Raw genomic sequence first — 20,930 nt, 5'->3', positions numbered from 1 at the left:
TAAGACCTCCCTGAAAATAAGGCCAAGTGCTTATTTGGGTTCAAAAAATATAAGACAGGGTCTTATTTTTGGGGAAACATGGTAATAAATATCTAAATTTTTTGCTACCTGTTTCTAATAAAGTGATGCCTCAACACTGCTTGAAAGACATGTTTCTTACTATCTTTTAATCTCTCTGGAAGAAATGAGATGGTTCAAAATTTATACTAGCTGTACTTTCTATAGTAATTGCCAGATGTCTTTATTGTATTCAAAACTAAGAATATCCCTTAATGAATCGGATCAAAGGATTAGGTTTAAAGTTATACGTATCAAGCAACTGAGATATCACTAATTAAAAAGTGCCCAATCACATCTAGTTTCAAAATTCTTCACTTACAAAACAGCTGTTTAATTAGGTAAGTTCTTCATTTATAAAAGGTTGATTTATAATGGAGCAGAGCAAGAATCAAAACTGATTCTACGTCTGCTTTTTTCAAAAATGCTTCATTAGAATATCATATTAATTATTCAAGGATTTATTTAATATTTAAGAGACTTAATATACTGGCTTTAAACACTTAGTTATAAATTAAAAGGAACAAATATAATTGTAAATATGAATAACAGTTTCTGATTTTCTCTGAATTATTTTGTTAAATATGAACAAGTATACCTATATAATCTGCTTTACAAGAAACTGCTTGGGTTGTTTGATATGTATGAAAATAAACACCAGGAAAACGAAGGACAAATAATCCTGGTAAAATTTTTATTATATATAGGAAAAAAATATGTTAGAAGTCAGTGAATATCAACAACTAATATAAGAAGCAAAGAAAGCTTTGCAAAACTATGGAATAAAAAGCTGATGTTGGGCTCTACCGTATATTTATTGTATAGATCTTGTTAATTTGGACCATGTTTGAGAATCATTACAAGTTACTGTCATTTAGCTACTAAGCACATTCTAAACTATTATTTTCAGGTTAAAATTAACTTATTATAAATATTCTCATGTATCCTGCAAGTTCCAATTAACAATACATATAAAGTTTACTACTGCATTTTTAGCTTGAAATCAGAATTAAAACGATGGCAAAGGAAAAGTATAAAGACTCACACATCTTCTCAGTTAGAGCTATAACAAGCCTGACAGTAAACAAAAGATTTAACTCTTACATTTAGACAGCAGATAAGTAAACAACATTAGTGAGATCACAGTGTGTAATTCAGAGCTTATAAAAGTTAGTAAAACTGTACTAACTTTGTTGCCCTTATTTTGGATGCCAAACAAAATAAAATGGAGGCAATTCTCCAGTGGCAAAATATTATATACTCTTCTTACCTAAAGAAACTCTAAACTGAACAATATTAAAGAAAACAATCCTCTAACATTATATTTTGAAGTATCTCTTCTGAAACTCCTATTATTAACCTTTTCATCAAATTGGGTAGCTTGCCTTATGAATATGAAAGCATTTGCACTTTTGCACAGTAACTGTCATTTTCAGGCTGATAGTAAAACTACAAGCTTTATCAACTTACTACATTTTCCTATTTAACTGCCTTCAAGAGCTTCAAGTTGGATTTGGCACAGTATATTTACTCAGTAGTTCGTTTTGCGGAACCTACTTAATTTTGAAACACTGGCCAATTTGGAAACTCAAGTAAAGATTATGGAAGAGTGTTAGGCTTGTCTAAAATGTTACCAATATGATTTTCTCTGCTCAATTATTTCTGAGGTGCGTTTCAGGAGATATACAGCAGCACAGAGGCCTCCAACATTCACCCAGATTGTGTGAGATTTTTGCCACAGGTGCCCCATTTTTGACAATGCCTGAAATACAAAACAATTCAAAAGTTTTTTTTTTGAAGATTAGCAAATCAACTTCATTTGGTAAATAAATGCCTAAAGGTAAAAACTTACTGCAATCCTAAACTGAAATTTCCATTATTTTCAATCACCAAATAGATTATAACAGGAAAGCAGTTAAAAGGTTAAAAAGCCTGCTTCTGTTTCTTTTAGGAACCTAATTTTGAGGAACATTTTCAAAATCTAGAATTATACAGATTACAATTTTCTAAGAAAAATGGGAGTGGGGAATGGAGAAAAAATGGAATAAGCATTCTTTGAATGTGCCTTTTAGCATATAAGCAAAGATATTCATTAGAGGGTAACCTGCATAAAATTATGTTATTCTTTTCATCTGTACAGCCCATCAGTTCTCTTCTGTTAACCAAGTTATTAATAGAAGATTTACAGTTATTAACTCATATCTTAACTTGGCTAATGCATACTAAAAGAAAAAATGGGAAGAATTATAATTAAACAAATATAATTGGAGGTGTATTTTAAGTTCCCCTTGAAAAATTTATCCAGCTTACAGTTCCTGACATACAAGCTGCAGTTTATCCTGGGCAAGATAAATGTGACCTCATACCTTTACTAACGTAGAATTGGCCTTGTTCCCAGAATGACATCAAAAATTACTGCTATACAGCAATAGCAATAATATAATATAGTTTATATACTTCCCCATAGTGCTTTACAGCATTCACTGGGCAGTTTATAATGTAAACTTTATTTGCATATTGCCTCCATCAATTTGGTTCTTCTTTTTATCAATCTTGGAAGGATGGAAGGCTTGAGTCAACTCTGAATCCCATCAGGATCTAATTCCAGACTGTGGGAAAGTTTGCCTGCAATACTGTGCCACCAGGACTAACTGCCCTTTGTATGTTCTATTATGTCCTATGTAAGGAGTGCTTTGAAGATAACATACTACTACCATAGGCTAGCAAACCATGCCTACCTTGGCAAAGCATTTCCTATCTTCAGTCAACAGCACAGCTCTCCCAGTCTTTGGTCTACAAATTCGGGCCATCTCCATAAGGCTGGAGGGGTAGAGATTCCAATTCTTCTTCTTGGAACCCATCCTACAGTGACATTGATTATCAGTAGAAAATGAGTAATTTCAGAAGTATTCACATCCTTAATTTTGACTCCATATTAATAACTGTCCAGCAATGGTAAGTCATGAATATTGTAACAATTTAAATTAGAATGAGAAACTTTAAGAATCCAGGAAGCTGTACTATTTCTCCAGTTTTTATTCACTTAAGCTTGGGCCATCCCCCAAGCCTGGCCTTCCTCCCCCCTCATCTGTGGGGCCAAGAGAAAGAAGCTGGTGGCATGGGGAAGTGCTTCTCTCCCCTGGCCGAGTGCTGAGCACAAAAGCCCAGCGGTGTGTGTGTGTGGCTGGCCCGGCAGAAGTGCCCCCATTGGCGAGTTGGACGGTGGAGAGGCCTGGCCCGGCTCTCACAGCGAGACACTGTTTGGCACCTCCAGGCGTGAGCTGCCGCCTTTGAAATGTGCCATGCCTTTTGAGGAAGCCAGGCAGCGATGGCTGGGGCTGTGAGTGGGGGGCGGCAGTGGAGGCATCAGGACTGCTCCCTCACCTCAGCAAACCGGGCCTGGAGCAGTGCAGAGTTGCAGGCCATGCACCGGAGGGTCAGAAGGCGCGCTTCCACATCGCCCCAACACCTGTTTCCAGTGCGCGCTCCTCTGTCCTGAAGTGGGATTGAGTGGGGGATAGGGGGAAGAGAGCAGGGGTAAGGGTAGGGGGGCTTCTAGGAGAAGCCCGGTTGGCTTTCCTTTTGGCATGGGGCAGGGGGAAGACCCAATAAAAATCCAATTTCCCCCAATAAATGGGGAAAATAAAGACCCGGCGGTGCAGAGTCCAAAAGGGGGACAGGGTCTGTTCGTCAGAGGATTGGAGAGGAAATCAGTTGAAATCTGGGCAGGAGGCTATTCAGAGAGGGATCTGCCAGGGTCTCTTTTTCCCTCCCCCTTAGATTTTCCCTGTCCCGGCTTTCTTCCCTAGCACTGTTTTAAGGGGAGGGGGAAGCAAGGTGGGACAATAGTTGCTAAAAGGCTGCAAGGGGGAGCAGATTGAGAACCCGCTCCATGGTATCAACCGGCTTTTTGCCTCCCCACCCATTTCGGAGCATTTTCTGTGGGGAAGCAAAGGGCCTTTGTTGGAGGCAATGGGCATTAAACACAGCAGCAGCTCCAGACCACACCAAGTTCTCAGACTGGTAGCCCTCCTACTCTCTCTCCCTCTGCTCTCCCAAGTCCAGAGGGGACTTCCCCCTGGGTTTCCTGGATCATGTTTCTGAATCCTGTTTTTTTTCTGGGTGGGGGGAGGTGAGACACACTGCAAAATGTGTGCTTAAATCTCGCACTGGTGCAAAGTCCTGATTATTAAAGACAGGGATGGGGAAAAGATGCCATTCCTTTCCCAAGGACACAGGGAAAGTGGAATAAAAATAGAGGTGTGTGTGTGTAAATAAATAACAGCCTGGGATAGCTTCAGCCACAAACAACAGCTGCTGTTACTTTTGCTGAGAACTTCTAAGCTACGCAACATTTTTTAATAAATACTAACAATAATGAACCATAATATACAGGATTAAAGGAAGGAAGGTGAAATCAGAGGAGGGGGGAGGGAAGGAAGGCAGGCAGGCAGAAATCAGAGGAGGAGGTAGGTAGGAAGGAAGAAGAAAGGAAGGAATAAGGATGTGATGGCCTTCCAGAGGCTACTGCACTACACTCCCATCATTCCTGAGTTGTGCTGTTAAAGAAATCCAGTGTCACCAGGGAGAAGTCAAGTTGTGAAAGAGAGAGTGAAATCCCTCACAAAACCTCATTATTCAGTAAAATTGCCATGTTGGCACTTTGTGATAAATAAGTGGGTTTTGGGCTGCAGTTTGGGTACTCAGTCCCTAAAAGATTCGCCATCACTGGATTTGTTGATGATATTCTGAAGTATTTCTGATAACACAAGTCCATACAATGGACAGTAATTTTTTGCTCCAAAAGCTATTTTTGAATCTCGCAATAATGATCAGGATCAATGTATTTCTTATCAATAGGACAGGGGAAAACACTAAAGAAAGATAAAATATATTTGGATAGTAATCCACTGATCAGTAATTCCCCACCCCTGAAGAAGGAATGGAATTATCCCCACAAATGGATCTTTTACCTTTTTCCAAATGGCAGATCTGTTACAATGACATCGACAGAGCCGGTCCTCAGGGGGAGATTGCAGCTATCCCACTGGATGCTATCTATAGGTATCCCTGTAGAAGTGCTGTTATAAATTAAAAGTTCCCATTAGCTGTAAATTATTTCAAGGAGAAAGAATTGCTTAGACCCATATATTCACAATTATGAACTGATAAATACTTTCTAATATTTGGATGTTTAAAAAAACAAATATGAGATTATGCTACTTTTTTTATTCTTAATTCTTACCTTTCTTTACTTTCAGTTTGCTTCAGTAAAGAAGAGATATTATTTGCTGTTTTCTTCACAGCCTGTGAATGGTTATCCCCAGCAATATGATAACAATTTGGCCAGACAGTAACCCCCTGTGGATGAGAAACATGAAACACTATAGAGATGCCCTGGAAAGGAAGAGATTTGCTTGCAACAATCCATTTGCCTGTTGGGAGGCAGGGTTTCTAAAAACAGCCAATCGTTGAGCAGGCTGCTTATCTGCCTTCTCTAAACTGCCAGAAGCATTTCTTTGCTGTGTACATAAGAATCTACCCATAACTAAGTAATATATATTTAAAATAAACTTAACTGGTTAGTTTTCCTGAGTTTTTGACATCAAGATTAAGAGGTTCTTTTGTATGTTCCCAACCTTTTGGCTATACAGTATCATCCTTAAGTAAGGACGGAAATTTGGGCTGGAATTTCTATTGCTAAGTGATGCACTTGTAAAGTGTGATGTCATCTGACCACATTGCTTAACAATGGCAATCCTGGAAATCTTAGTTGCCATTGTTAATTGAATCCCACTGGTGTTAGTCATGGACCCACTCTATTCCAAACCATTATTGGCTTGGTCCTTCCCATCCCTGAGCCTTGGTGAGGTAACAGACTGCCTTCTCTTCAATTCACCACACTGGCCTTGTCTCTCTATCTCTTCCCTATTGACTGCCTTGTCAGCTGGCCTGCTGTTCCTGGTGGTCCTGTTGTCTTGTGCTTGCTGCCAGCCTTGTCATCTCCAGCTGAACCTTTGCTATCTTCTTCCTGTGCTTCCTGATGAGGTGTGCCCTGCCTGGCCTTTTGTGAGGCAGCTGCTGGCTGCAACAGGCCTTCTTCCCGAGGCTGCACTCATCCCTTGGCCAAATTGCATGCAGCCTTCTTGCAAGATTTTAGAACCCTAGAAAGCCTTGCAGGGGCAGCAGGCTGGCTGAGCCAGCAAATGCCGTGCGGCCAAAAGGGTAGAGATGGGGCAGGGAGGCAGACAGGTGAGGGGACTTGAAGCACTAGTGTGGCTGTCTGCCAAATAACCTGATTTTTGATCACACGACTGGGAGTAATTGCAACAGCTGTAATTTCAGAGACCATGTTAACCTGGTTAGCACAATTTCTAATGACTATCTGTAATGTAATCTGATCCGAGCTCAGGATAGAGAACAGCCTGCTCTTTTGGTTTCTTATCATCTATCTGTTACCCCCTTCAGTCAGGCAGCGCAAAGGCCTTTCCAAATTCAACTGCAATGTGCTGGGAAGTACTGGAGTTCCTGAAGAGTTTAGGCAAGCCATAGGCTCGACTTCTCTGTAACTATTCTGTAAGGATTCTAATAAGACATTAAAGAAACATGTACTGTTTTTTGTACACATAGTATCGTAGTGATTTCAGTTATATATCCAAAGCTTAGACAAAATCTAAGAAGTGCAGACTACCTCCTATCAGTAAGATTAAAATGGCTATATACCCCTCCCCATTTTATAATAAGCCATATTTCAGAACAGTTACTGCTATGCCAATATACCAGAGTATCTCTGTATGCTGATAAGATTAATATGGTGTAGTAATCTCAACTTCAAGGCCGGAAACCCAAGTTGCCAATAGATATACATATCTACTCAGAAATGAGAAAGACCCAATATGCTTGAGGACAGGGAAGCAGGGAGAGAACAGTACCTCTATTGGTATAGCACCTGTCCCACACATGGGATCAATTATTATATCGGCTGGCTGAGGATCACACAATCTAAACAAAACCAGGATAAAAAGAAGCAGAGTATAGTATTAAGACACAAAGGAAACTAACTGACCACATCATGGAGTGTGTGAAGAGCAAAATAATAAAACAAAGCAGCAAACAAAACTGAAAGCCAAAAGCTAACATACATACAAATGTAATATTATTAGTTTTTTCATTCCCTTCTTCCCCCCATCAGTAGTTGATACCATCAAGAAGATACAATGACATCCTGACAATTGCATTCAATAGCTTTCTAGCCTTTTAACTTAGCGAATGCAATCATTCTTGTGCTTTTTCACCCATGATTTGAAGAAAACTTATTCTAAATGATCACAAGAATAGAGCCCACTTGCAGGATAGTGTGCAGTGACCTCGTTGGCAAGGCCATGCCTCACACTGGCTGAGCACACTTGTCAGCAGGTTCAGAACACAAAGGTAAGTCAACCTGGGCATGGGGGGAAGGCTTGGGCCTCCCAGTCTGTGACAGCTTTTCATTTGCTATTGGGAGGAGGCAGGCCTCCCAGTGCTTCCCCACCCCAAGCACCTGACACTCAAGGTAAAGACCCATACAATCAATTAACATTTGCAACTGGGAGAGTCAGGATTGTGGTTGTTGAGCAAAAGGGCCGCTTGAGCACCTCACTTAAAAACCACTTCACTTAGCGACTGAAATTCTAGTCCCAATTGTGGTCATGTTGAGGACCAGCCATATTCAGATCCAAAGTAGAAAAGGTGCAGCATCAGGAAAATATTTCTTTGCACTCAGAAGTGGATAAGAGAATGGTGATAGGTTGCAACCATCTTGTTGCACTATGTTGGTACCTCTATAACTCAAAAATATATTTTCTAGAACTATTCAGTTACTGTGCGAGCAAGGAAAATATGCAGCTGCTTAAAGGAGGCGTCAACAGGCACAGCAGTGTGCTTTCAGTTTCTGAAGTGCCTTTTCCACTTCACATCTGAACAGCTTCACATGCATAACAATTTGAACATTTGGACAGCTCACTGTGCATTCCTATAAAATATTAACATATTCAAGATAAGTAAAAACTAAAAATTACAATGAAACATTCCAGAAGGATATCTTGCAAATCAATTTAAGGAGGTTTAAAATAATGCATACTGAATCAAAACCACCTTATTTCATTCAGGTATATACTGTGTGTGTGTGTGTGTGTGTGTGTGTATGTGTGTATGGCAACCAGAATGATCCATTGGATTCAGTGAAAAAGTTACAATATTTGGAATTCTCTATCTTGGAAAAAACCTATTAGGGAGTACAGGATTAGAGAGCCATGGTTGTGCGGTGGTTAGAATACATTACTTTACTGCAGGGTAACTCTGCATTCCACTGCGAATAGTTCAATCCTGAGTGGCTCAAGGTTGACTCAGCCTTCCATCCTTTTGAAGTTGGTAAAATGAGGGCCCAGATTGTTGGGGGCAATACGCTGACTCTGTAAACCTGTTTAGATAGGGCTTTAAAGCACTATGAAGTGGTATAAAAGTCTAAGTGCTATTGCTATTGCTACTAATATTCCATATATAAAATGATGCATGGCATGGAGAAATACTATGATTGCTAATCATTTAATGAACCTGATTGGAAATAAATTTAGAAAAGGCAATAAAAAGCAACTTGTCTCATATAACACGATTAAACTGTGGAATTCAATTTGGATGGCTTTAACTGAATACAGTTATGGAGAACGCATGTGACAGGGTCTATTAGTCTTTGAGAGCCAAATATTATCACTAGACTTGGGCAGCGATACCATTTGCAGGAGAACAGTGGCGGAAGAGTATTTGTTCACCTCCTATTTTTGAGCCATACAGACCCCTGGTTGGTCTGTAAGAAACAAAAAGCTGGACTAAGATAGAATTTGCCCTGTTCTGCCAAAACTATTCTTATATTTTAAGATGTATGATTTTATTTGAAAAAAAAATCCCATACATATTTCTACCAGTAGAAAAACAGCTTCCTGCATGCCAAGATAACATAAAAGGGAGGGTTCCTTTCACCTATGGAAATTATAATATAGGTAAACATTTCTGCTATAGAGAACAAGTGAAAAGCAATATTGCTACTACACTCTTTACATATGTCGGTCCTTCCCTCTATAATGATGTGTTCTAAAGAGAATTTCCCAGAATTGTGGGAAAGTGCTCCATGTGCTCCAGAGGAAGAGAATCAGTAAAGATCACCCATCTTTACTTCGTCCCACCAGCAAGAGCAATTCCCTGAGTAGCATAGTCCTATCAGCAGAAATATATGTACTCAATCTATCAAAAATAGATGTTTTTATGTTATGGTACTGATGGGCTGTAATTCTTCTTACAAAAATGCAATAAGATTTTTTGTATGAAGCTTATTTTTTTAAATGTAGCAAAGCAAAGCAAAAACAATGACAAAGGAGGACTACAGTAAACATCTGATGGAATAGTTTTAAACATCATATGCATAAAATAGTAAAACCTATACATATCAGGTTAGAACGTATGGCATACTGCACAGTTTAGGGTAATTATACATGTGATTTTTAATTGACTGATTGACCATTTGATTTTGGTCCAAATTTGAAATAAAATTTCACACATACCTCAGCATTCCATACGCAAGAGTGGAACGAAGAGTTGTCGGCCCAAAATGTGTAATATTTCTTCTATGAAGACTCTCCTCTGTTAATGCAATCCCTACAATCACTTCATTATTGTGGATATTGAGAAGAACCTTGAATAAAGTAGATTAATATTTGGTAGTTATTACTAATAATAACAGTAATATTAAGGACCGTAATTGAGCGTAATTCATGCCCATAGTTAAGCAGATCACATGACTATACCCAATTGCATGATCTTTTCGGCAGAGATTGTTAAGTGAACATCATGGTTAAGTCAATCTATTGCCCATAAAGGGTTTTTTTTGGCTGGGAAAAATGCCAGTTTGCATGAAAAAACATTGTAAAAGCATCAAAAAACATTTGATTGCAGGATGCTGCAAATGGCTGTACATGCAGGCCAGTTGCTGGACAACCAAAATGCAATTATGTGACGGTGAGGGGAGAGGACCAGCAGTCAGAACCTCAAATCTGGTAAGCGACCAGTCGTAAGGTGAGGACTATATGTATTCTGTATTAAACCATTCTTCCCACTGAACATCTAAAAGGAGACTTTCAAAGAATGAATGTTACCTCTACATCGAAATTGGTCATATCTGCTTTCCATTGAAAGAAGTCTTGTACAGCTCCTCCAAAATCTCTTGCTGCTTCATCTGATTTAAAGTTGTGGTTATCACCAGCTCTATTGCAAGTTACCCGGAACTTCAGTGTTTCAGCTTCCATTTCTTGTTTCTTACCATCACCTGATTCCTCTCTGTTGTCACCATTGGATGTTATCTCTTCTCTGGGTTCAGACTGCTCGTCGTCATCTGATAGTACTATTTCAACAGCATTTTCTGGATCTGGGACTTCAGCAGATTTAAAATCATTTTGTGCAGGTTTTTGCAATTCTTCATTTCCTTCTTGATTCTTGTTCTTATCTAGCTTCTCCTTCTTCACATGACTCTGATGGTTGCCCTTATTTTTTCTAGTTTTTCTTTTCTTAAGACTTGTATTTAACTTCCATACTTCCAAAGAGTTGGTCCAAGGGAGATCCTTAACCAAATCTTCTAAATCCTTTAAAGTTTCTTCCTGTAACAATTTAATAAAAGTTTTGAGACAAACTCATTGTATAAAGTTGCATATTTTCCATATTTCAGAAAATGAATTCATTTTTGGAAAGCAATGGATACCTTCTGGAATGTTCTCCAAATAATGTTTAGCTGTTACCTACAGGTAATCCCCCAGATCCAAGGGTTAATTCAGCAAATTTTCACCAGAATGAATTTATTCAGAAAGGGTACTTGCGTTAGAAATTCAAAATTGCAACCAAAAACAGGCCTCTGTAGCCATGTGACTTGGATTCAGTCACTGCTGCAGCGGCGGCCATTTTTAACTCTGTGTCTTGCCTGGGCCGTTCAGGATCATGATGCAATTTCCTGAACCCAGCAGGTTGGTTTGTTTATTTTTTGTCCCTGGTCACATGGCTAAACAAGATCCAGTGATTTTTGTAGCCAGCCCAGCAGCGAATTTTTGTTTTTTTTGGTGCTGTGTTTAGGATCTGCCTGTGCTTCCTGGGCTTGAGAATTGGGGTGCTGGAATTGCTTTGATAAGTATTTTAAAATATTATTTTTTGTTACGCTATAGTACTGTACTGTTTGTAAGCACTTTGGGGACTGCTGTGTTTCTTTTTAAGTACTGTACTATACTTTGCAAACTACAGTATTGTGTTTGTAACTACAGTTCTTTGCAAAGATAAAGTTTGTTTGCATTTGTTTTGAAACTGCTTAGAGAAATGCTAGCCAGCATCTACACAAAGCATTCTATAATGTTGTGTGCTATATCTCTTCTCTAAACTGTTGATTTTCAAATTTGCAAACTATTTGTATGAGTTTTTGGATTTTGCCTGGAGAGGCTTGTGCTGATCAGGGCAGTGTTTTTTTTTTAAAAAGAGGTTTTAAATCTAAATTGCCTTCAGAAGTTATAGGTGCCCCATCACGAGAGGCTTTCAAGAAGAGACTAGTTAGATATTTATCAAAAATATTCACGTGAGAGCAGTGGGTTAGACTAAATAGCCTCAAGGTCCATTCCATCTCTGTTACTATTACAAGCCAAGAATTCTGTAAATCTCCCTTGGTGCCTGGCTGGAAATGCTCAAGCTACTGGTAATTAGCGGCAGATATTTTTTTTTAAAAAAAGCAACTGCAATTGAAGAGTTCTGTAAAACAGCTAATTGGCAGCCGGGTGGGAAGTAAGTCAGATCTTCATTCATTTAATGAGCCATTTGATTCAATTAATGAATTTCATTTTAAAAATTTGTAAAATTGAGTCCGATTCATTTGATGAATTTTTTGACTTACAAACCTAATGGACAGATTCGTACCTCAAGGATTATCTGTATTAGGGATAGAGTCTTTTTAATTGAATGCAAAGAATACAGACTGCCTCTCTGAGGAAGACCATATGTTAAGTAGTTTCAAATGATTCTTAAAATATGAATCAAATGACATTGCTTGGAGTCTTTTTAGCTTTAGCTTTATGTGGCTGTCTTTTTTTTAGTTTGACGGTTATTCTTCCCATTTTTATTCTTTTTGTTTATATATTGTTTTGATATTGTGCACTAAGCATCACTGATTTTTTTCTTACAGAATGATGAGCTATATTCCAAAGAAGAAGCTCTATTCTGCAGTTCAGATCAATGGCCTTTAAGTCTTCATTTTTATAAAATCAAAACAGTTTTGAAAAACAACTGGCTAGATTGTTTATTTTTCTCTTCTCTCTCTACTTGCATAGTATTTATTAAACTGAAAGTTGAGAAATAGAAATGAGATTTGGAAACTTTCAGAAGCTTTGGAGAATGATAAAGTCTCAATACTACCCCCAAATAAAAGAATAAATAAACATTCTCAAACCCCAATAATTATTGAACTATTTTTGTAATTTAAAATTTGAATTTGCTTAGAATTATAGAATAAAAAATAACTTACCTTAGTTTCTTTGAACTGATAATCTTTGAATTCTTGAACGACGACAAATAAATTATCAACTGATCTTAACTGGTGAACCTGGATGAATTAAAGATTTTTATCTTACAGGACAGGTATGTATAGAACATTGTAAAACTTTAGGGTTTAAAGTTTCAGAAGTATACAAACTAAAAGTGCTGCACTCCATAGTACTTTTTTTTAAAATGAAAGATTCTATTTAAAAAGTAGAAAATAAATCTACCAATATATTTAAAAATACTAGCTGCAATAGATGCATTGCAACCTTATAAAATTTGGTATAATGTGCTGTACTATATCAAATACCAGCTTGTCTAACTTCAAATTTTTTTGGATCAGTTCAGGAAAGTCATGGGGATCAGTGCAGATTATCTTTGATAGGAGCGTGACTGCCTTTGAAGGCAATCGGCTGAGAAATTAATGGGATTTCTTGTGCAGTTGGTTGGCTGCTATGAGGACAGACTGCTGGACTATATGGATTGATGGTCTGATCCACCTTGTGTTTATAGTCTATGTTCTTAAGCCACTCACTGCGATTTACAGTTATCCAACTCTAGCTTTTACCACAAATTATGATAAAACATATGGTTTAGTAAAGAGTATGAATCAAGTCCCAGCATTTGGATTAAAGTATAATCCAGTATAATTAACGAATTATTACAGAATATCTTGCCAGAAGCTGGAATGAATGTTAGGCTACATATCTGAAATTTATTGCCATCAGGAATATGTACATGTAGGTAACCTCAAGGAATACTGCAGCCTCAGACCAATATTCAAACAGCAAATTGCAGAACTAATAAAATTTTCAAACCTTTGGGAGACTTATAACTGGAATTTCAAAGTAGATCTTCCCACGGCCCTTGCTAATCCTAGATTTTGATCCTAATTTTTCTTGTACTTCATCTGCCGCAGTCAGCTCAAATCCAGTTGGTATAGTAGCTCCAATAGTAATCACAATATCTTTAGGATTCTTTAGGTCTTCTTTATTCTCATCTAACGGTATACTTGGGTCACTGAGGTTCACGTCAGATAACTCATCGGCAGCCTTTGCAACTTCAGACATTCTGGCAGTCTGGTAGCTTTTAAAGACCTTCCAGAAAGAAAATACAAATAAATAAGGAAACATAAAATAACAATTAAAATAATTGCTACAGACTTTGAAACAGAATAGTAGTAAAATCCAAAGCAATAGAAGTGCCTATATTTCTACCCATGTAAAATAATGTGCTTATTAACACATAGCATATCTAGATGGCGAGGTGAACTTTCAGAAGGGGGAGGGCTTCTTCTGTGGTGGCATTCCATTATGGAATTCTGTTCCTAGAGTGGTGCCCACATTAGCATCATGCTGGTGTCAGGCTTTTCATTGTATATCTTAATTCATATTGTTTTAATTTTTGAAAGACCACTTTGTTTCTACCTAGTTTACATAATGCTTTTACTTTGTACAGGTAGTCCTCACTTAATGACTCATCTGTTTAATGACCATTCGAAGTTATAATAGTGCGGATAAAATTACTTTCCAGTCTTTCCACTTAAGACAGATGCAATGTCTCTGCAGTCATGTGATCAAGATTTAGAAGCTTTGCAAACAACGCATATTTACAACTGTTGCAGTGTCTCAGTGTCACACAATCATCATTTTTAGGCTTCATAGCCGGCTTCCAACAAGTAGAATCAATGCAGAAGTTGGCAACTCGTGGTCATATATTTTGCTTAATAACCATGGTGAATTGCTTAATCTCATTTAACGATCATGTCACTTGATGTCAGAGCTGCCAATTCCAATTGTGGTTGTTAAATGAGGACTATTTCTATATTTTATTTTATTTTGTGCATATATCTTTAGTCAGATTGTATTTTAGTGTGTTTGATTATAAATCACCCAGAGTGCTTTGGATGTTGGTTTAAAAAAATAATAAATATCTTGACCTGGCAGATGAAAAACTGAAACATGGAATGTAAGAATAAATAATGAACATAAATTAACAAATGAAATGAAAAATAGATATGTCTGTGAAGAGAAAAAGAGAAGGTGCTAACAAACCTAAACGAAAATGGATTGATTTTATGGAGCTGATGCTATTAAGTATAGGGAGATCTCAACTTATGACCATTCATTCAGTGACTTCCGAAATTAGGAAGGTACTGAAAAAATGGACTTGTGACCCATGCCCAAAGTTATGGCTGTTGCAGAAATAAACTGATTTCCAGCAAATGTTAAGTTGTATAATACAATGAGGACCATGGATCTGAAAATTAATGTATTAAAAAACAGGGCATTAGGTATGTAGTCTGTTGTAAGGAATAAACTCTTGTTGGAAGACATAAAAATACCTATATATAAAAGTGTGCCTTTGCCCACATTGTTATTTTAAAAATAAAAATCTGGTTGATTCTTAAAGAATAAGAATCTCAGAAGAAAGATAAAATCTGGTTGCAGTGGGAATGGATTAGTTATGTTCTAAAAAGAAATTAGGACTAAGAGTGGAGTAGAAATATGGACTAAGTATAAAAGCACTGGACTGTACAAAAGGAGCATCCAGTGGAGCTTCTGTCATATTATACAGAGAAAACAATGAAGGTGCCAATCCTACAGGTGCTTTTTCAAGAGGCAACTGAACTTTCTGGTTCTTCTTTGAAGATGTTTCACTTCTCATCCAAGAAGCTTCTTCAGTTCTGAAGCGAAAAGTCTTCAAAGGAAAACTGGAAAGTCCAGTTGCCTCTTGAAAAAGCACCTTTGGGATAACCATGATCTGGATGACTGAGAATTTTCATAAACATCCAATTGCAAAGCAGGCATATGAAAAAAAAAATGGATGGGTACAGATGAAAGATCAAGAAAGTCCGGATGGAGGAAACTGACAAAGTTTCAGAGCGCTGTTTTTTTTAAAAAGGGGAAAGAAAGTTGATTAAGGGCCAAGAGGCTAAAACATACAATGAGGATGACGGTTGCAAGAACTGGGCATGGCTAGTCGAATGAAGAGAAGGATTAGGAAAGACATGATAGCAGTGCTCCAATATTTGAGGGGCTGCCACAGAGAGGAGGAGGTCAAGCTATTTTCCAAAGCAACTGTAGACCAGACAAGGAATAATGGATGGAAACTGATAAAGGAGAGATTCAACCTGGAAATAAGGAGAAATTTTCTGACAGTGAGAACAATCAACCAATGGAACAGCTTGCCTTCATTAGTTATGGGAGCTTCATCACTGGAAGCTTTCAAGAAGAGACAGGATTGCCATCTGTCAGAAATGGTGAAGGGTTTCCTACCTGAGCAGGGGGTTGGACTAGATGACAACAAGGTCCCTTCCAGTTCTACTATCTATATTCTATTCTATTCTATTCTATTCTATTCTATTCTATTCCTACTCTACTCTATTCTCTACTCTTATTGTATTCTCTTTTCTCCTCATCAGTCTTCAAGGGCAGGGAGATACAAGGATGAAAGACATTGATCTGCAATATTCATTTTCTTAGCTATCCTTATTGCTTTGATTCGCCATGTCTCACCCCTATTCTGGACTTTGAATGAAGTGCTTACCCCAAAGGGCAATTCCGTGATCGGCACGTACCTCGGTATGCTGAGCGGGCTGGGTTCTTCAGCCAAATTTAAAGAATACACACAAATATCAACACTACACGTGGGTTGCTTCGGAAAAGAAAAGGCTCTCCCTCCTCCCCCAGCCTGCCCACTGCCCTCGTCCCCTGTATAACGCGAGCAGGTGTGACTGAGCTGGAAGAATGAATCGCAGCCGCGCCGGCCTAAGCCGAGGCCCGTGCGCGGGTCCCGCCTTAGGCTTTCACGACGCTCCTTCTTCCCTCACACCTCAGGCACAAGGAATCCCCAAACTCTCTTTCCGGAAGAAGGCGAGGGAGCGGTGCGCGGAGACTTCCGGACGAAAGAGTCCACGAGACGAGCGGACGTTGGCTGGCGGAGAGAGCGCCGCTTAGCGGGCGGTTCTACTCGATGATTGGACTCCATGACTCCGCGCCCGTGTTGCCATAGCAGCCCAGCGCGAGGATTTCAGAAGGGCGAGGTGTGGCGCCTTTTGCAGCTGGGGGTTGGTTCCTTGATGCGGACCTAAAGGAGGACTGGGCTCTTTCCTTAAGGTTGCAGCTGCGTCAGCATCCGGGCTATTTTTATTAGAGCGCTGGCGCCTTTAGCAAGGAAACCTAGTGGCGGTTTTTAAAAAAAACCTAGAACGTTTTCTTAAAATGGAAGCAGGGTTAGGTGAAATGGGCCAGGCTTAGAGTTACTGGGTTGAAAGAATCGGGATGAGGGTAGGTGGCAGCAAATACAGGTAGTCCTCGACTTACAACAGTTCATTTAGTGGCCATTCAGAGTTACAGCGGCTCTGAAAAAAAGTGACCATTGTTCACACTTACCAACGGTGCAGCATCCCTCTGGTCACATGATCAAAATTCAGATGCTTGGCACAACTGGTTTATATTTATGACGGCTACGGTGTCCCTGGGTCATGTGATCAGCTTTTGCAACCTTTTGACCAGCAACGTCAATAGGGAATCCAGATTCACTAAACAACCGTGTTACTAACTTAACAAATGTAATGATTCACTTAACAACGGTGGCAAAAAAAATCCTAAAATGGGGCAAACCAAGGGTAAAATCCACTTACCATCACTACCGGTTCGCAAATGTGAGCGTGTGTGCCTCCTACACTCCTGCGCATGCGCAGAGGGTCAAAAACAGACATGATGACGTCCGGGTGGGTGGGTGAAGCCTCCTGCCGCCAGTGCTACCAGTTCGCCTGAGCCGGATGGAACTGGCTGCATTTCACCACTGGGGCAAACCCACTTAACAAATGTTTCACTTAGCAATATAAATTTTGGCCTCAATTGTGGTCATAACTGGAGGACTATCTGTAGAATGAGTGGATTTTGTAGCTCCCTGCTGCCATCTAAGGGCTGGATTCACATAATACACTGAATCACAAGTAAGAAAGCCACTTTAAGCCAGTGTTACCTTAAAGTTGCTGAGGTGTTTCTCAACCTCAACAACTTTTAATATAACACTGAGGCACCAGATAAAATTTGGGTATCTATACAAAAATTACTTTCTTTTTCTTGTTTAAATTATCTATAAATTCTACTTATCTATAATTTCAGCTGTTGGCTGGAAATTTGCAGAAGAGGCCTTCATCCTGTATTGGATAAACAATGGCTAAAATGATGATGATGAATTCTACTTTACACTTCTATTGGCTGAAGGCTGAAGTTTACATTGCAGTTATACCTTTCTGGAGATGGAGAAGAGCATGTGAGATTCCTTTGGAATCTATTAAGCAGGACAGTAAAATGACTAATGACACCTTGGATGGCTACCTCTACAAGTCTGCTGTTGAGCCAGTGGATGGGTCAGTTTGGTATGACCCATACCAAATGAGAATGGTATGAGAATGAGAAAGAATTCAGCAATGTATTCTAGTTAAATATACAAACAGATTATTACATTGTAACACTAGGTTTTTTAAAATATTGCATTTTACTAAAGTAGCTTTTTTATCTACGGGGTGGGCAATTAATTTTCCCAAGTGACCATATGAGAAACTGCTGTGGAGGGTCACCATCTCCCCCTCCAATGACACTCCCCCCCCCTGCTGACACCACAATGCTGCAGGCTGGACAGAGACAGCCGAAAGTCTGGATGTGGCCCATGAACCATAAAATGCCCAGGTGTACTCTACAGAATATTAGAAAAATAACTCATTTCTGGGCAAGGTTTGGCACTTTGAGCAGTGGTGAACCTCACTACTCTTCAATAATGATGCCTCCAGATTTGGGTTGTTAATTTTGGATGTCCATGTTTGTATCTGGTAAAAAATCGTAAATTTCTTCCTCACCCTTGCCTCTCTGGGCTAAGTTCATTTTCTTCGTAATGGCTGCTGATATGTTCTCCCAAACTATCTCCCTATTCCTCTACAAAGGGAAACGTAATATGAAGTGGATAATTTTAAAAATCCAGATCCAGAAAATATTGTGATAAAGAAAGGATGTCAAGGTCCATGAGAGACAAAAGGCTTTTCTCCGATAAGAAAAAGAGGCAAGAGTGAGAGCTGGGAACCAATTTTCACCAAAGCAACTTTGACTCTTCTAAAAATGGTTTTAGAAGGATCCCTTCTATAGTAATTGTGGTTGATACACATAGTGTATGTCATGTTCCTTCAATAATGTTTTGGCTGTTTAACCCCCTGTATTTGCTTATATTTTTTTCTTGCAAGAGTTTAATTCTCATACTTACCATATCATTGATCGTTTTAACAATGGTTTGTGTGAACAAAATACAGGGGCTGGTTCAGAATAATACTATAAATAATGTCTTAGAACTACAGGAGCCGGAATGGCTCAACTGAACAACTTACAACTTATTGTTTGGAGTGAAGCCAAGCCAGCCATGGACTTTGGTACGCTTTTGTCTATCTGACTTCGGTTTTAGCACACTGGTAGCCATTTACTTAGTCTTTTTGATTAACTCAAAAAATAGGTAAGTAGAGTTTCTACATATTACATTTTTTGTAGTTTTGATGAAATAGGTAGGACCAATGTGAGGGGAATTACAATCTGAACATACATCACAATTAGCAGAATAGCAATAGCACTTAGACTTATATACTGCTCCATAGTGCTTTACAACACTCTTGAGGTTTTTGTAATGTCAGCATATTGCCCCCAATAATCTGGGTCCTCATTTTACTAACCTCGGAAGGATGAAAATATTGAGCCGGTCAGGAATGAACTCCTGGCTGCGGGCAGAGTTAGCATTCTAACCACTGAACCATTGCATTTTAACCATAGCTCAGTATAGGTTCAGTGTGTTCAGATCCACAGAAAATGTAATTTCTATTATTATTTTTGTTTGGTGCTTTTAAGTTAGTCTTGAATTTTGGCAACTGCCTAGACCAGTCCCTGTTGTTTCCTTGGCAGTATTTTGAGATGTGGTTTGATATTGCCTAGGGCTAAAAGAGAGTGACTGGCCTAAAGTCACCCATCTGCCTTCCATGCCTAAGGTAAAAATAGAACACAGTGTCTCCTGGGTTTTAGCCTGGTGCTCTAATCACCACATCATACTGGCTTTCATACTTTTACTGGCTTCTGTTAATAATATAACGTGAAATTCCTATAGAAGTAATTATTTGCAATTTGGTTCTAAATCTGAAATAGCCTTGAACCCCTTAATAAGGACTAATAACTATTTGAATTTGATACTCTTATAGATGGTGTTTATTTTATGGAGAACTTTGAACAGTTCACTAGAGGGCAGTCTTGCATAGACATATTGTATAGCAGTGATAAACTCAATGAAAACAGCAGTTGCAATTCAAGAAAGCTTGACTTCTCAAAGTAGGATTGAAGACTTTCCTTAGACTGCTTACAGTATTTAGATCTGCAATATTCAGTCAGTATGTGAATTTAAGATAACAAACATAACTTCCTTCCATCAGACTTCCATTCTTCCGAGGTCAGTAAAATGGATCCAGATTGTTGGGCAGGGGTGAAATTTAGCAGGTTCTGACAGGTTCTGGAGAACCGGTAACGGAAATTTTGAGCAGTTCGGAGAACCGGTAGCGGAAATTTTGAGTAGTTCAGAGAACTGGTAAATACCACCTCTGGCTGGCCCCAGAGTGGGGTGGGAATGGAGATTTTGCAGTATCCTTCCCCTGCCAGACCCACCAATCCACACCAACCAAGCCATACCACACCCACCAACCACACCCACAGAACCAGTAGGGAAAAAAATTTGGATTTCACTACTGTTGTTGTCAGGCCTGGAAACCATACTAGACTTTAGGGTTCCAGACGCTGCCACATTTTTCCCCTGAGGGGAAGAAGGGGGGTTGAGGGGTATGGTAACATTCTTCAAGCGGTCAAGGTCGGATGGTGTTCACATCTGCAAGAGGAGTGGCGAGAAGATATTCGAATGAACTGGGAGAGCGTGGGACCATGTGACCAGCAAAGGGGTTAGGGGGGTGGGACTCTTGGGGTTTGTATAACTGGGGAAAGAATCCGGAAGTTCAGTTTTGGAATTTCACTCATCGTGTGCCAGTTTCCTCATGCTAGTAAAGAACTCTGAAAGACAATGGCTTCTGAGTTTTTTTTATGCAGAAGAGGTTTTTCTGGAACCATGACAGTTGTTGGGGTTCATATGCTGACTCTTTAAACTGCTTAGAGAGTACGTCTAAGTGCTATTGCTATAACTTATATCATGGAATATTCCTGTTCAGGGCTGTTCAATATCAGACATGCTTCAGGGCAGTT

General features: G+C 39.0%; 1 protein-coding gene across 3 annotated transcripts; it reads right to left on the bottom strand.

Moving 5' to 3' along the window:
* Positions 1 to 728: 728 nt before the first annotated feature.
* Positions 729 to 16,521, bottom strand: THUMPD3 (THUMP domain containing 3). 3 transcript variants are annotated; one of them, XM_058171382.1, is made up of 10 exons: positions 16,198 to 16,521; positions 13,467 to 13,745; positions 12,635 to 12,712; positions 10,242 to 10,739; positions 9,651 to 9,781; positions 6,990 to 7,059; positions 5,303 to 5,418; positions 5,031 to 5,141; positions 2,796 to 2,919; positions 729 to 1,819 (listed from the first exon to the last, which is right to left on the bottom strand). In XM_058171382.1, exons 2-10 carry the CDS (start codon positions 13,716 to 13,718, stop codon positions 1,688 to 1,690), a joined length of 1,512 nt encoding a protein of 503 aa, XP_058027365.1. In that variant the 5' UTR covers positions 13,719 to 13,745; positions 16,198 to 16,521; the 3' UTR covers positions 729 to 1,687. The 3 variants fall into 3 exon arrangements, with proteins under 3 accessions (XP_058027365.1, XP_058027364.1, XP_058027366.1); XM_058171381.1 differs by having other exon boundaries at positions 16,229 to 16,520; XM_058171383.1 differs by having other exon boundaries at positions 5,031 to 5,138; positions 16,229 to 16,520.
* Positions 16,522 to 20,930: the final 4,409 nt, after the last annotated feature.

The sequence above is a fragment of the Ahaetulla prasina genome, chromosome 2 (genome assembly GCF_028640845.1).
Source record: "Ahaetulla prasina isolate Xishuangbanna chromosome 2, ASM2864084v1, whole genome shotgun sequence".
Taxonomy (NCBI): Eukaryota; Metazoa; Chordata; class Lepidosauria; order Squamata; family Colubridae; genus Ahaetulla; species Ahaetulla prasina.
Note: the sequence above shows the minus strand (reverse complement) of the source record. Positions and strands in the feature narration are given on the sequence as shown.

Excerpts from the sequence above, each read along its gene's own strand:
- THUMPD3 (XM_058171382.1), bottom strand. The coding sequence starts at position 13,718 with ATGTCTGAAGTTGCAAAGGCTGCCGATGAGTTATCTGACGTGAACCTC. Across the intron at positions 10,740-12,634 it reads ATCAGTTCAAAGAAACTAAG|GAAGAAACTTTAAAGGATTT; the intron begins GTAAGTTATTTT and ends AAATTGTTACAG. Across the intron at positions 7,060-9,650 it reads CTTGCGTATGGAATGCTGAG|ATTGTGTGATCCTCAGCCAG; the intron begins GTATGTGTGAAA and ends GGTTTTGTTTAG.